We start from the raw sequence: 14,441 nt of genomic DNA, 5'->3' as shown, positions 1-14,441 counted from the left end.
TTCATTATGAAAGCTTAAAAACGGCAAAGAATCAGTTTGTCACTGTACATTTTTTTAGGGTTAAATACTTTTGACCTCTATTACCCGTAGACTTACACTGTAGTAGGTGCATATCTGTCAGTGCATTTTTGTTTTGTTTTGTTTTGTTGGCTACCATGGCTCAGTCAGCCCCTGCTGGTAGATGCTGTGAATTACTAAAATAAAATAAAAAAAATTGTTATATTAGTACTTTTATTAGTACATTTATTATATTAGTTTTTAAACTACCATTCAAAAATTTCGGGTCAGTACATTTTTTTAAATAAATGAATACTTTTATTCAGCAAAAAATCATTAAATTGATCAAAAGTTACAGTAAAGATATTTATAATGCCAGAAAAATGTATCAACTGTTTTGACAATAATTAGAAATGTTTCTTGAGCACCAAAGTTTTATATTAGAATGATTTCTGAAGGATCATGTGACACTGAAGACTGCAGTAATGATGCTGAAAAAAGCTTTGCATCACAGGAATAATTATAGAATTTATTTATTTATTTAATAATTATTCCTGTGATGCCAGTGTGTGTGTGTGTGTGTGTGTATATATATATATATATATATATATATATTATTTTGATAATATATATAAAGTTATTTTGCTTACTTTTAGAGACTTAAAAACATAAAAAAATATTACTGACCCCAAACCTTTTGAATGGTATGTGATTTTAAGAAACGTGAAGCAAAGCTGAAAGATTTCAAAGTTTTATACCTTTGTTTTTGACAAATTGAAAGACAAGCCAAAACCACAGATGCCACTAATAGAGCTGAACTTGTATTTAACTTGAACTTTAATTTATTGTCCATTTTCTGATAGTTGCCTCTGCTAGACTAACACAGGCCTATATAGAGGAAGTCATCACCAAGCATGTCTGCCTTACTTATCTAGAAGACAGATCAAGACCTTGAAAAGTCTCAGGGGGTCAACCAGGGTGAAAATCAATGTCGAGCACATCCGATAAATCACTGTAATCAGGCATCTCTTTGAGGATACTTGGGGTGTCTTGTCAGATGGCTTTACAGCTCACAAAGGCCTCAAGCGTGGATCAATACTGCACCTTTATCCAAATCTTCAGCAAGAGCCTTGGAGGAAATTGAAGGCAACCAAACTCTAGCAACAATAGATTCCATATAATCAGATGCTCTGCTGGTGTTTCATACATTATCCTTTTTCCGTTCCTCCTCCACCGTATTTTTTGTTCTCTTCAAAGTCTCTGCAGGTAAAGTCAGACAGCAGACAGCTCTTGCCCCAGAGACACCACAGGCTGTGATACAGTCTAGAGCTCAGGGGTCCTTCCCCACCCCTCAGACACCTTCAAGCCCCTCATGTGGAGAGGACAGAGTCCTCGCTCCCCGCGCCGCGCTGCCTTTTGTCTTGCTGATACAAACACCTCTTCAACACGCCTATATGTGAGTCTAGAAATAATGGTCCAGACTACCCAGATCCACTCTTCACAGAGATGAAAGGAGTCTTTGAAATGAAATAAGCCCCCCCAAAGTGCTGTGTGCATGCGTATGTGTGTTTCATCCTTCAAAAAACGGCGGGGCATTGCTAACAATTAGTTTTAATATGGGTGGAGTGGGGTTCAATTCACCCAGATTATCTTTTTATCTACAGTCCACGGTGAGCCTTCAGTCTCTTCTCAGACACAAAAGAGATACAGACTCAACCAAAGCAACTGAACAGAGTAGATGTGAGCTTCCACCCAATTGTCAAAAACTGCTTGTCAACAGCTTTTGCCAAGCACTTCAATATCACCAAACCTTTTATATCTGTAGCATATTCTACTAAAGTATGTGAATGCAAATGCTACACAACCTTATTTTTTGTGTCGTATTTTTTCACAAAAAAGAATCCAAGCCAATCGGAATGCTGTTTGCCTATGAATCATTTTGTACATTGGGATTGGCAACATCAGCTGGGCTGATACATCTTTGGGGGATCTGGGTTTTGGAAAAAGTACATGTGGTTGAAATTCGTACAAATAGCAGAAATGATCAAAAACTAATGAAATTGCTTGCAACACTGTAATGAGTAGCATATTTTCTTTTTGCTACCTTATCTTTGCTAACGTTTACCTGCGTTGCTCTTGTGGTAACAAACCTCAGGACTCAAGGAGTGACAAAGTTACCCTTAAATGCCACTGCCATTAAACCCCCAAAAAGTGAAAAAATATCTGGACTGTATAGCTAACTTGCTTAGCTAGACTATCTAATTGCTCCACCATGACAATAGACCTTAATAAGATGTCCATAAAAGAAGATATTTTATGGTTAATTTAGCTATAATGCAAGGCGTAGTGATTCACCAAAGGCAAAATAACTTGCATAGCTAGTAGCATCTGCGTTCACACAGGCTACTATCATACTGTGTGAAGTATGTTTAGGGCCTAAAATAACACTTCAGAACTCCGATTCAGAATTTTGAATGCACCCTCCCATTTTCTGAGACAACATCTGTGAATTTTGAATGCACCCTCCCATTTTCTGAGACAACATCTGTGAAATAGACAGCCAACTACGTAGCATGTCTGAGATAAATAGCATTGCACAGATCAGACGCTCCCCAAATGAAAAACATGCGGAAATGAATACCAATCTGGGAGTGACTGAGGCAGAATTCATGGCACATGGTCAACATTCCCAGAGCAGCAGCAGCTGGAGCTGTTATGTTTAGCTTTGTAGAGGAGTGATTAGCACCTTAGCTGCAGAGCTAAAAAAATGCCTGTTGTTAATTAGCTATGCAAAGGGATTCTGAGGACATGGGTTCCCTCACTCTGTTGTCACGGGGCATTCGACTGATGAGCCTGAACTAAATCTTTTCTGTCACACGTAAAACAGGATTTCATCTCTGTTTCTCTCTCTCCTTTTCTTGGCGGTTAGCGCTGTACTTATTTTGACATGGGGGTGGTGAGATCCAGACAAAAGCACCAGCGAATCAGCATCATGTCCTATTTAATAAACATCTGATTAATTTTACAGGATTGTGCTCGAGCTAGGATTGTTAGGTTCAGTATCTGAGGAAGAGCAGAGTGTCCCCTGCAGTTAAATTACAGTAAGACAGGTCCGGACACACAATTATGCCATAATTATCATCCTTAAGCTTAAATGTCACAATAAAACACATTAAAGGGGTCATATGATGTGATTTAAATTTTTCCTTTCTCTATGGAGTGTTACAAGCTCTTGGTGCATAAAGAAGATCTGTAAAGTTGCAAAGACTAAAGTCTCAAATCCAAAGAGATATTCTTTATAAAAGTTAAGAGTCAGCCCCGCCTACCTAATAAGCCCCGCCTACCGTTCTAACATGCCCCCACATGTCTACGTCACGATGTGGGAAGATTTGCATAACACCGCCCAAATGTTCACACAAAGAAAGAAGGAGTAACTTTGACGCGTTTCAGAAAGGCGGGGCATAGAGGAGAAAAAATAATGTACAGTATGTGAAAAATAATGTGTTTTTTTAACCTTAAACCGCATAAACACATTTCATTACACCAAATACACAAAATAATGTTATTTTTAGCAACATCATATGACCCCTTTAAGGCATTTCTAAGTTGTCCATATTTGCATATTCTGTACTTGGCTGTGTGTATAAGACCTTTCACAGTGACTAAGGGCAAACTAAACTGCATCTAGTGCTTGGCTATCTTTAGTTATCACATGTCTTCCGCTCTCTCTCTCAGACACACACAGACAACACTGCTAAAGAGCACAACACACAGGCACCAAATTACACAAATAAACAAAAATATATATAATGAACTAGGGATAGAAAACAGTGAACCTCAGACTAAATTTAAACTAGTCCATGCTTGCAACCAAAAGCTATCCTTAATATAATATGTTATACAAAATAATCCCAAGGTGTTCAATCCTTTCAAACTTTAAATGATTATAAATAAAGCTTGTTCTTTATTAGATATTTACAGATCCATCAATACAGCTTAGAGACAAAATTAAGGAATGATATTGTCACCCAACATACAAAAAGCACATTAAAAGGGTAGTTGTTTATCAGGCCATGACAATGTCTAAGACCTCTTTTTTATTTTCCTGTAATAGCTATTGTTTTAATGAACACAGTTCTGAATCACACACTTATTTTTGTGATTCCAGAAGATAAGAAAGTTTGAAAACCTGCAGCTTTGTCTAATTACAGCAGAACATACTGGAACAAATATTACAGCTTATACAAAAGACCTTCAGATATTGTGTTGGATAACTAGTGGCCTTAAATTCAAAAAGAAAAAGGTTTTATTCTTTAAATAGGCTATCAAAATGTGAAGGACTACTTCTGTTCCACTACAGCCTTGCACAGCCTTGAGCTATCGGTTAATATTAGTTAGCATTGACCAGTAGTCCATTTTGACGTTCCAGGTTTTAAGAGCCCTCTAAATATATTTTTTCTGGCTGCATAATGATGTAGTTATGACATCTACCAATAGAAACAGCTAAGCATCCAAACCTTGATCCCTTGTAGTCTGAAATCTGTGAGCAAGGGGAATATTTTGATTGGATGGCCACTAATTATGGGTTAGAAGTAGAGCTAAAACTAAGGCACATTAAACTCCTTGTTATTTCACATCTGAGTGAACCGCTGGAGTGAACACATCACCAATCAGCAGCGCTGGCCTTCAGCCAATCAGAGCCCAGTGTGAGTCAGAGCGTGACCAACACTCGATCCCGGACACCCATGGTGTTTATCTCTGAGCAGAAAGTGACTAGAAGACGAGTCATTGTGGATACTGTGTACCTTCACACTCACTTCATGCTCTCCCTCCATGTCTTCACACACAAATGTGAACACAGACCCTTACAAAATACATATGGGGGAAATTACACATTTGAATGATTTAGATACCATCAGGACAGTGATGCCATATAAGAACCATTTTGGTTCCACAAAGAACCTTTCAGTGAACTTTCGTGTTAAGAACATTTCTAAATCTAAAGAACCTTTTTCTACTATAAGAACCAATGGAAAGGCTCCATCGATGTTAAAGGTTGTTCATGGAACCATAGATGTCATAAAGAAACTTTATTTTTGAAAGTATACAAGAATAGACCATTTACACTGAGAAAAGATGTTTTCATGAACCCTTCCAGCATGTTCTTTCACACACACACATGAAAATATCACACTCACTGTTGAACTTCCTGTGACGGGCCCGGGCCCTCCAGGGCTGTTCGCGGATCCAGTGCAGCTTTCGCGACAGTTCCATGGCTGTGCGCCAGATCGTGCCCACAGGACGTCATCGACCGGCATCAGCCCAAACTTCTCCTCTCGTCCCCCAAACATGAGCTCATATCCAAAGCAAACATCGGACCCTTTAAGGGTCTTTGTCCAGTTGTCAAAGTGGACTCTTTCCTCTCTCTCTGGCTGCGTATCTCTTGTCTCAACAAGTCTGTTTGCGTTGCCTGAGATCTATATTTTATTCATGAGTCAGGGGAACTCAACTCCCTCTGCCGCTCTGACACATAGTCGCCACTCAGCTTGTCTTGATCCAGGGAGCACCACCTATCCATGGCCTGTATCTGGGCACACACATTTACACACACACACACACACACACACACACACACACACACACACACACACTGAATTGAAACGTGACTCTAGTCGTCTTCGGACAAAAGATGGGATTAGATACCAGACAGGGAACATGCGCTATATCTTTGACTCCTTTGTGTACCTGAAAGGTGTATTTCGCTAATGTATTTCATTAGTGTCTGTGTGATCTGGTGTAGCCCTTCACTCTCAAGTGTTGTTATTTTTAATTCAAAATAAAATTATAAAAAATCATTATAATTGAATTAAAGCTGAATAAAATGTAAATATTAGATGTAAAACTTCAATTTACAAAACTTAAACTAAAATTATAAATGTTTCCTTGGCAACTAACGTTAATTTGAGGTCCTAAAATAACAAAAAAAACAACATAAAAAAATAGAATTAAACTAAAATTAAAAAGTAATAAAGGCTAAATTATTATAAATACTTTAATATTCGGCTATATAAATAATACTAAAATAACACTGTTCTTAACAGCTTTACACTATCTCAGAAAACACAACTAGCCAGAGATCATGTTTCAGTAAAAAGATATCGATTTGATTCAAATAGGCCTAGGCTAATTAAAGACACTCTATTTTTAAATAACTATAAATTAATGAATGCATTATGTGAAACATGGTAAACAGAAACATGAGAGGCTTTCATGTAAAACACACTGATCATAATCCAGTCTAATTCAAGTCAATCCAATTTGAAAAATCATTCAAAACGGTTTATTTTTTCTGATCGTCGTCACACGATGCTGAAGGAATAAAGTAGTTGTAGTCCTATATCGCCCTCTAGTGGTCTTCTCCAATACATAGACTGTGTGATGGCCTGTTCAAATCAAGTCACCAACACTTGGTTGTCAGGCTGTTCTGGTGTTTAAATGTGTTGCTAGGCTGGGTTTTTTTTTCCAGGATGTTGCCTTTATAATATTCAAGCTGCATAATTTGAGATTTCGTTCATGTGTGTAGCACGAATGTACTGGATCATAAGTATGATCAGTAGTTAAAGGGGTCATATGATGCTGCTAAAAAGAGCATTATTTTGTGTATTTGGTGTAATGAAATGCGTTTATGCGGTTTAAGGTTCAAAAAACACATTATTTTTCACATACTGTGCATTACTGTTTCTCTTCTATGCCCCGCCTTTCTGAACCGCGTTGATTTTTACAAAGCTCATCAGTCTGAAAAGCGAGGTGTGCTCTGATTGGCCAGCTATCCAGTGCGTTGTGATTGGCCGAATACCTCAAGCGTCTGACGGAAATGTTACACCCCTACGATACTGTGATGATGCCCTGTCAGGCCGGAGCAACTAGACAAAAACATTAAAACCCATTATAAACGAGGCATGTGTTGCATCCAGTGGGGACATAATTACGGATTATAATGACGCATCGCGCCGCGTAAACATAAAACCATGTCTGCATTTGCGATCGGAGAAATGACAAACAACAAGCCCTACTCTACACTGCCAAAAAAACTCGCTTTAAATATATAAAATATAAAAACTCTTTAAATATAAAAAACGTAACAAAGCCGGCATTGTAGTCTACTCTCCCAGGATCAGGAAACAGTCCTCCATAAAATGCGCTGCACACATCTGAATATTTGGGTTGAACTGTTCTGGAACAGTGTTGTAAATACAACACAAAGTAGTTTCGCTTTCACAACGAAAAACACAGCAGCCTAGCGTGAGATTTTTGGAGAGGTGCACGTCAGGCTATGGCGTATGGGTGTGCGTCTATGCGTAAGCTATGGCGTAGGTCCGACGCAGAAGTATAAATCAGCCTTTATGCCTCATTACTTGTAGAGAGACGCGCAGACGCAGGTTCACACACGCAACTTTCATCTCTCTCTCTCGCGCGCTAATTCAAATAAATGATCCAATTAATTCAAATAAATGCGAACTTACCGCACTGCATCTATGTCTGATGCAGGCTGAATGCTAACGAGCCTTAACTGACGAAAATGACCATAATTTGCACGATGGAAGAATTATCGTCTTGTCGTATACAACCATTCTCTCGGCAGAATTTATGTGACCGCTGCACCTGATGTTCATAAACTTTCATAATTGGCAAGTATTTTTTCTTTTGCCTTGTGAACTGGCCGAGCCTTAATGATTCTGTTTCTTTACATGTATTTGCTTACTGTTCATAATTGGCAAGTATTTTTTCTTTTGCCTTGTGAACTGGCCGAGCCTTAATGATTCTGTTTCTTTACATGTATTTGCTTACTGACCGTTGCATGCAATCGTGAAATACAGCATTTTTTAAAATTGGCTATTCGTTGTGAATAAAAATAAAAAGATTTCGGTTTCGGGCTCTAAATTTAACTGTGCCGCTCGGGTCGGGTCGGGTCGGGTCAGACGATCTCGGGTACGGGCCGGGTTCAGGCTTCACTTTAAAGCCTGTGCAGACCTCTAGCTTGCGGCAACCACATGTGACGACCCCGGGCAGGACTCTGCTTCGTCCACGCACTACACCGGCGATCGACAGCGCATAGTTGATGTATTTCCTCAGCGACCAGCACGGATCAGCTCCAGGCATGACGAAGCGTATATCGCCCTCTTTTGGAAGGCCAAACAAAGGAGTTTAGCTTTCACAACGAATCACACAGCGCCTTCACGACATGGCGGCGGCAACAATACTACGGCGAGGGGGCGTGTTAGAACGAGCCGTTTTAGGTAGGCGTGGTTGACTCTTAACTTTTATAAAGAATATCTCTTTGGATTTGAGACTTTAGTCTTTGCAACTTTACAGATCTTCTTTATGCACCAAGAGCTTGTAACACTCCAAAGAGAAAGGAAAAATTGAAATCGCATCATATGACCCCTTTAAAGTGATCATTGCCTTAGACAAAAAAAAAAAAAACAAGTATAATGACCAAAGGTTTCTTTTTGTCTTATGTTTATTGTCATAGTGTCTACAATTTATCATCTATGGAATAAATAAAAGAAACCAACAAACAGTTACACAGTCTTAAATGAACATAAAACATAATGGAATGTTATGGCAGAACATTTAAAAGAGCATAGATTTATAACGCTAATTCTCAAAAGACAATATATAGAATATTTGAATGTTCTGCACAATATATTGATCATTTGGCCATATAAAATCGCTACTGCTTTAAGGCACGTACAATAACCATACAGAACTTATGACACAAGGAAAAATGGATGGAATATTTATCACAGAACAAAAGTGAAGATGATCAAAATTTTTATATTTTGTTTCGGTGACTAACACACATCCATCTGCAAAACAGAGTTGGGTCCGAATTATATATAATTAATAATTTCAGGGCGGAATATATTTTGGATTTGACTTTGGTCACTGTATTGGGCAGAGGGATGAACTGTGCATGGAATCAAGTGCTGCAGTACAGAATACAAGAGCAATGGCAAGATGTGCTGTTATTTAGCAGCTTTAAGACATATTAAAGATCTACTGCCATGAACATCTTAAGGCTTCTTAATTGCTGGTATGTATTTTACCAATTCTTTGGTCTATTATTCTAATGAGTCCATCAGATGAGGAATTGATGTACTCTAGAAATCCGGAAAATCCAGAATAAAAACACATGCTGTGCTTTGGACTATAAGGACACACTAGATAAAAATAAATCTTTATATAAAGCTGAAATAAGGCTCACAGAGTAACTTTTAAAAAAAAAGTCAGTTTCCCAACTGGAGTTATAACTGAAAAAAAAAAAAAAAGATGGCTTTCAAGTCTGGAGTACCTATGAAACAATCCTTCATCTCCGTAAACAAAATTCATTATCCAGCAAAAATGCATCTTGCACATCTCTAGAGGCGCTACGTTTCAGTTAACAGGCCTAACAAAAGTTGATCATCCCTACTAGAGAGCCTCATATAAGACTGTTGTGATGAACAGCAGAAGCTCACAGAAGGACAAAAAAAAAAAACATTTATGAATAAAACAAGGAGATAAACCTGATTTCAATAAAACTACTGTCACATTCACAACAGTCTTTAACTGAATGGTCCACTGTATTGTGTCTACTGGACTGAACTTGATGTTCAAAACACAGTCACAGGTCTGAGGGATCATAGGCACAAGGTGTGTGTACTTGTGTGTTCAGTTTTTTTATTGGTTGAATATTTCAATCCTAATTCTCCATCTCTATCCATTGCTCCATTCCATGCATGCTGAAGACTGGAAGGTGCAGACGTGCGGTTCTGGCTTGAGTGTTGGCTTATTCTCAAAGAAGTCTGGGTAATCCGGCTTCCTTGGTTCAGCTTCCTTTAGAGCTGATGTTTGTTTATTCTTTTTTGTGATCCTCGGGCGGATCGTCCAGGTCCAAACCGGGTTCTGCCACGCAGCAATAACACAGCTTCTGTGTTTGCAATGAAATTGTGTCTGAAAAAAGAAAAAGATGAAAGATGAGTACTGTATGTGAAAATCATTCAGAATATTAAATATTTGGCTTATTTGAAAACATCTTAACTGGTCCATATGTCAAAGATCAAAATGGTATAGATTAACTAGTCTAACTGCTCTAAAAACTTGAGGCTGAAGTTGTTTTTTTATGATGATTCTAATTCAAACAATTAACATTTCTAAAAGCATAGTGACACTTTACATTACATGTCCATTTTATACACAATGAATAGAACTGTCAATTTAATTAATTTAGTGAAAATAAATAAAAATTTTAAAATAACATTCATTTTAAATGAAAAAACAACGAGCGTATGAAGTAACATTACAAATAACGCAAGTCAGATTACTTTTCCAAGTAACGCATTACTTTTGGGAGTGAGGTGCAGAGAAAGAGGCAGTTCCTTCAGCCTGAGGCTTATTCATTTCACTTTTGGTGTGAAAGGGCCTTTACAGTTGCCAAAAATATAACTTTTGAGTTTTTTTTATTAAAATGAATAAGCCTGCTCAGGTGAGAAAAAGTAAAGTAAAAGTAACTTAATTCATTACTTTCCATAAAAAGTAATGAAGCCAGTTACTTTTTCATGGAGGTACACATTGTAATGGATTACTTTTAAAAGTAACTTTCCCCAACATTAACAATGATGATAATAATAATACTAATACACAGTTTGAAGAAATTTGAGTGTGAAGAACCACTTTGATGTTTTTGAGAATTCAGCCAGCGCACGTTTCAAATTTAGCACATCATGCAATTCTATTAAAATTTTATTTGCTTTAAAAAGTTTAACTGACAACAGCCCTAACAATTAAAATAGTAACTTTTTTTTCAGTTTCAGTTTTTATAGTCTGAAGAAAATGAGTGATGCTTGCCTGTGGAAGTTTTACAACCTTAATAGTAGGGTGTTCAAATGGCACTTTTCCACTGCATGGTACGGCACGGTACGGTTCACTTTTGGGGGGTTTTCCACTGGGTACAGTACCTGGTACTTTTTTTTGTACAACCTCGGTTGAGGTTCCAAGTGAACCGTACCGTTACCAAAACGTGACGTGTAAACTCTGCTGATCACGGATTGGCCGGAGAGAATCGTCACTACCTGCGTCACTGAACTTGCGACACAAACACAACAGAACCGCTAGATTTAAATCAGCACAGCCAGCGAAGGATCGAACGCAACTGTTTTGAACGAGCGCACCTTTTTTAACAACCAAAAAGTGGCTGTTTCGTTGTCTGTTGAGGAAGTACAGACGTTCCTCTCGTTGATAGCAGAGGAGCGGATCCAGCGAGAGCTTGATAGGGCGACGCGGAATGAAAAAGTTTTTTAGGAGTCGCGGCAGTAGAGGCGGCGCAACTATAACGACATGTGAATAATCCCGCCCACTCTAAAGCGGTACTGAACTGCAGTGGAAACACATACCGAGCCGTGCCGTACCGTACTGAGCAGAGTCGTACCACGCAGTGGAAAAGCGCCATAAGTAGTTGCCGAGACACTGTTATATGGTTGCTAGGGTGTTCCAGGTCGTTGCTAGGTGGTTGTTTACAGGGCTCAGACCAAAGAACCCACACCCTAGTTTCTGTGACATTCTTTCTCTAATAAGTCTGTATTAAACACTTTAGCTGAGTTTTATTACTCAATACAACTACATCATAAACGCTGTAAAGTATGAACAAAAATCTATGGAAAATGACAGAAATCTCCTGTTTCATAACAGCAAATTCATCTTGGGCTCAAATTTATTACACATCACCACAATTATGTATATATGCAACAAAACCCCTAGAAGGCAAACAGAACCTGGGTGTAGCACCTAGGAGAATGTTTCAAAGTAAAAACACTTCTTACAGCCTGCAGCAGAAACCAGAGCCGTGCAGGTACTAGGGCTGAACGATTAATTGCATTTGCGATAATATCGCGATATGAAAAAACAAGATTTTTCTATCGCAGAGACTGAGATTACACTCGGTCACGTGACACGCCAGAGTAAAGAGGTGTGTTCCGCTTGAAGATCGATCGGTGTAGCCTTTGACATCAAAGTACAGCGAGAGAAAGCATATGGAGACGTCCACGCTCTCTTATAGCTCTCGCAGTACTTTGATGACACACCCATCGGTCTAAGCAGCGCTGCTTCAAGTCGAGCGCGGGCCATCAGCAGAAAAAGAAAAGAAATAAAACAGTAAACAGCCAAAGGACGTAATTAGAATGGGAGATGGATCGGTTTGTGAAAGCGAAGAGAAAAGCCATAGATGAAGTCGCACAGACCCAGGCAGGTGCTGGTCATTCAAATGCTAAATGCAGAAAATATGACAAGGCATATCTTGATCTCGGCTTCACTCACCGTGTGGGCAGATTTTTTTTATAGGTTTAAAGGGGGGCTTGACCAAATAAGTTTGAGAACCACTGGTCTAAAGTTAACAGACAGTGTTTAGTGCAGTCCACATGTTTACATATGTTTATTACATTGACTTTGAATTACCTAAAGTAGTGTGGTAAAGCAACAGATTTGTTTTTATATTTCTGCAATCTGCTTTCGTTTGTGTGATTTGTTACTGACTTTCATATTAATGTTTACACCAGACTTATTTGTCAGTGCTTTATGTTGTCATAATTATTACATGCTTACAAGGTTGGAAGTTCAACAAATCAGTCAATGTACTGTGATTGTAGTTGTTAAATAAAAATGTCATTCATATCAATTCATGCATCACCTAATTTCATTGTAACATATAGGCCTGGCCTACAGAAAAGAATATTTATGTTTAATCTATCTAATAGCGTGTTGGTCATACTATACAATGATTTATAGCTCATAAAGAGCTTTAAAAAATAATTGCATATTAAATCGCAATCGCAATATTGGTAAAAAAAATCGCAATTAGATTATTTTCCAAAATCGTTCAGCCCTAGCAGGTACCGCAGGTGCCCAGCTGAACTAATAGAAGCGAGACAAGAGAAACGTGAGGCTCTTGCGTGTTTGTGTGCTCACTCACCGAGCATGTGTCCCAGAAAGGCGGGTCTGGAGCTGGGCGGGAGGTGCAGACATATGTAATACACAGGAGCCCCGGAGAGAGCGACGATGATTCCCACCAGAGAGTTTATAGTGTCACTGTAGAGCGGTACAACCACCAGAAACACACTGCACAGGCAGTACACTATAGGGAAGAACAGACTCAACTACACGGAAACAAACACACAGAGTCAATTAAGCACATCATAAACCAGGGCAATAACTAAATAAAAATGTCAACTTTGTTGCAAGTATTAAATATATGACATTGGTTATTATCTGAAGCATTTTAAGGCACCATAAATGCACTTCTGATGTGAAGGCTGTTCTATAAGATAAGAAACATTATCCTTCTTTCTTAGATACTTTATCTTGAGTATCTTAAGTATCACACATATCCTTCAGAGAGAGACAGATATAGAGATAGAGAGGAAGAAAGAGAGCGAGAAAGCCCTTTTGTCAGCAGCTTTGGTTCCAGTACTTTTCCCATAAAGTTTTTCCCATAGGAATTTAAAAAAAAATCTTTGAAACCAACCAGCTAATTCACATGGCTTTAATGAGGGAAAGAGCATTGTGAATGACAAATCAAAATAATAACAACAGATAAATATAAAGCTATCCAATTAAAGATGCTAATTATGTACATAGAAACAAAAAATTTTACATTTAATTGCATATTTATAAATATAGAGTAGTTGTTTGAGAGACTACTGAAACAGGCACCAAAGAGTCATCCTGGCTCGATTTGCTTGTCATGATTCTCTGATTGGTGGAGATTTTCTCTACAGAATCATGGGTAATGTAGTTTTTTTAAAGGATGTACAACTAATTAACAACCTCATAGCTCAGGTCTTCAAGTTTACAAGTAATTCTTAAAGGGTTAGTTCACCCAAAAATGAAAATTCTGTCATTAATTACTCACCCTCATGCTATTCCAAACCCGTAACACCGTGTCCTAACTACACGCGACGCGACAAGATTCCAGCGACAAACAATTTGGCTGTCCACACCAAACGTAACACGACAATGCGACACCACAGAATCAATCAAATATCACAGCCAATCAGAAGCGTGTGTGGGCGGGCTCTCTCTGGAAGCGCACTGCACTCACAACGAAATGGATAAGTTTATAATCTAATTCCTAAATAGTAAACCTTTTTAACATTATTAAATGTACATACTGAGTGACTGATACCATCTTTGTTATGGAATACGCTTGTTGGTTCACACCGAGTTCGCAGTTTTAACGTAATGTTTGCTTTAATTTATTTTCAAGATCTGCGGAGACTATCTGTTGTTGCTTTCAGTATGGCTATAAGGCCACGCAATATAATATTCAAACTCACATTAGACACGTTTAACTTCGAATAAAGCACATAATCACCTGAGATTATCTACTGTCATATAGTTTGTATGTTGTT

The 14,441-nt window shown here is 38.3% G+C and overlaps 1 protein-coding gene across 6 annotated transcripts in view; it reads right to left on the bottom strand.

The window, feature by feature from the left end:
* Positions 1-9,467: 9,467 nt before the first annotated feature.
* The window catches only part of LOC107724282 (Y+L amino acid transporter 2), a 17,292-nt gene continuing 12,318 nt past the window's right edge, over positions 9,468-14,441 (bottom strand). For 5 of the 6 annotated variants that reach the window (XM_016533129.1, XM_016533126.1, XM_016533127.1 and 2 more), the window contains 2 exons: positions 13,004-13,187; positions 9,468-9,993 (listed from right to left, as the gene is read on the bottom strand). In XM_016533129.1, the coding sequence (XP_016388615.1) occupies positions 9,896-9,993; positions 13,004-13,187 (282 nt within the window). In that variant the 3' untranslated portion in view covers positions 9,468-9,895. Of the gene's footprint in view, positions 9,994-13,003; positions 13,188-14,441 lie in introns of those variants that run through there. The other variant, XM_016533131.1, reaches the window with a different exon arrangement.

The sequence above is a fragment of the Sinocyclocheilus rhinocerous genome, unplaced genomic scaffold, assembly GCF_001515625.1.
Source record: "Sinocyclocheilus rhinocerous isolate Xijiao unplaced genomic scaffold, SAMN03320098_v1.1 scaffold574, whole genome shotgun sequence".
NCBI classification, from domain to species: domain Eukaryota; kingdom Metazoa; phylum Chordata; class Actinopteri; order Cypriniformes; family Cyprinidae; genus Sinocyclocheilus; species Sinocyclocheilus rhinocerous.
The sequence above is the reverse complement of the archived record's forward strand: the minus strand, read 5'-3'. Positions and strand labels throughout refer to the sequence as shown.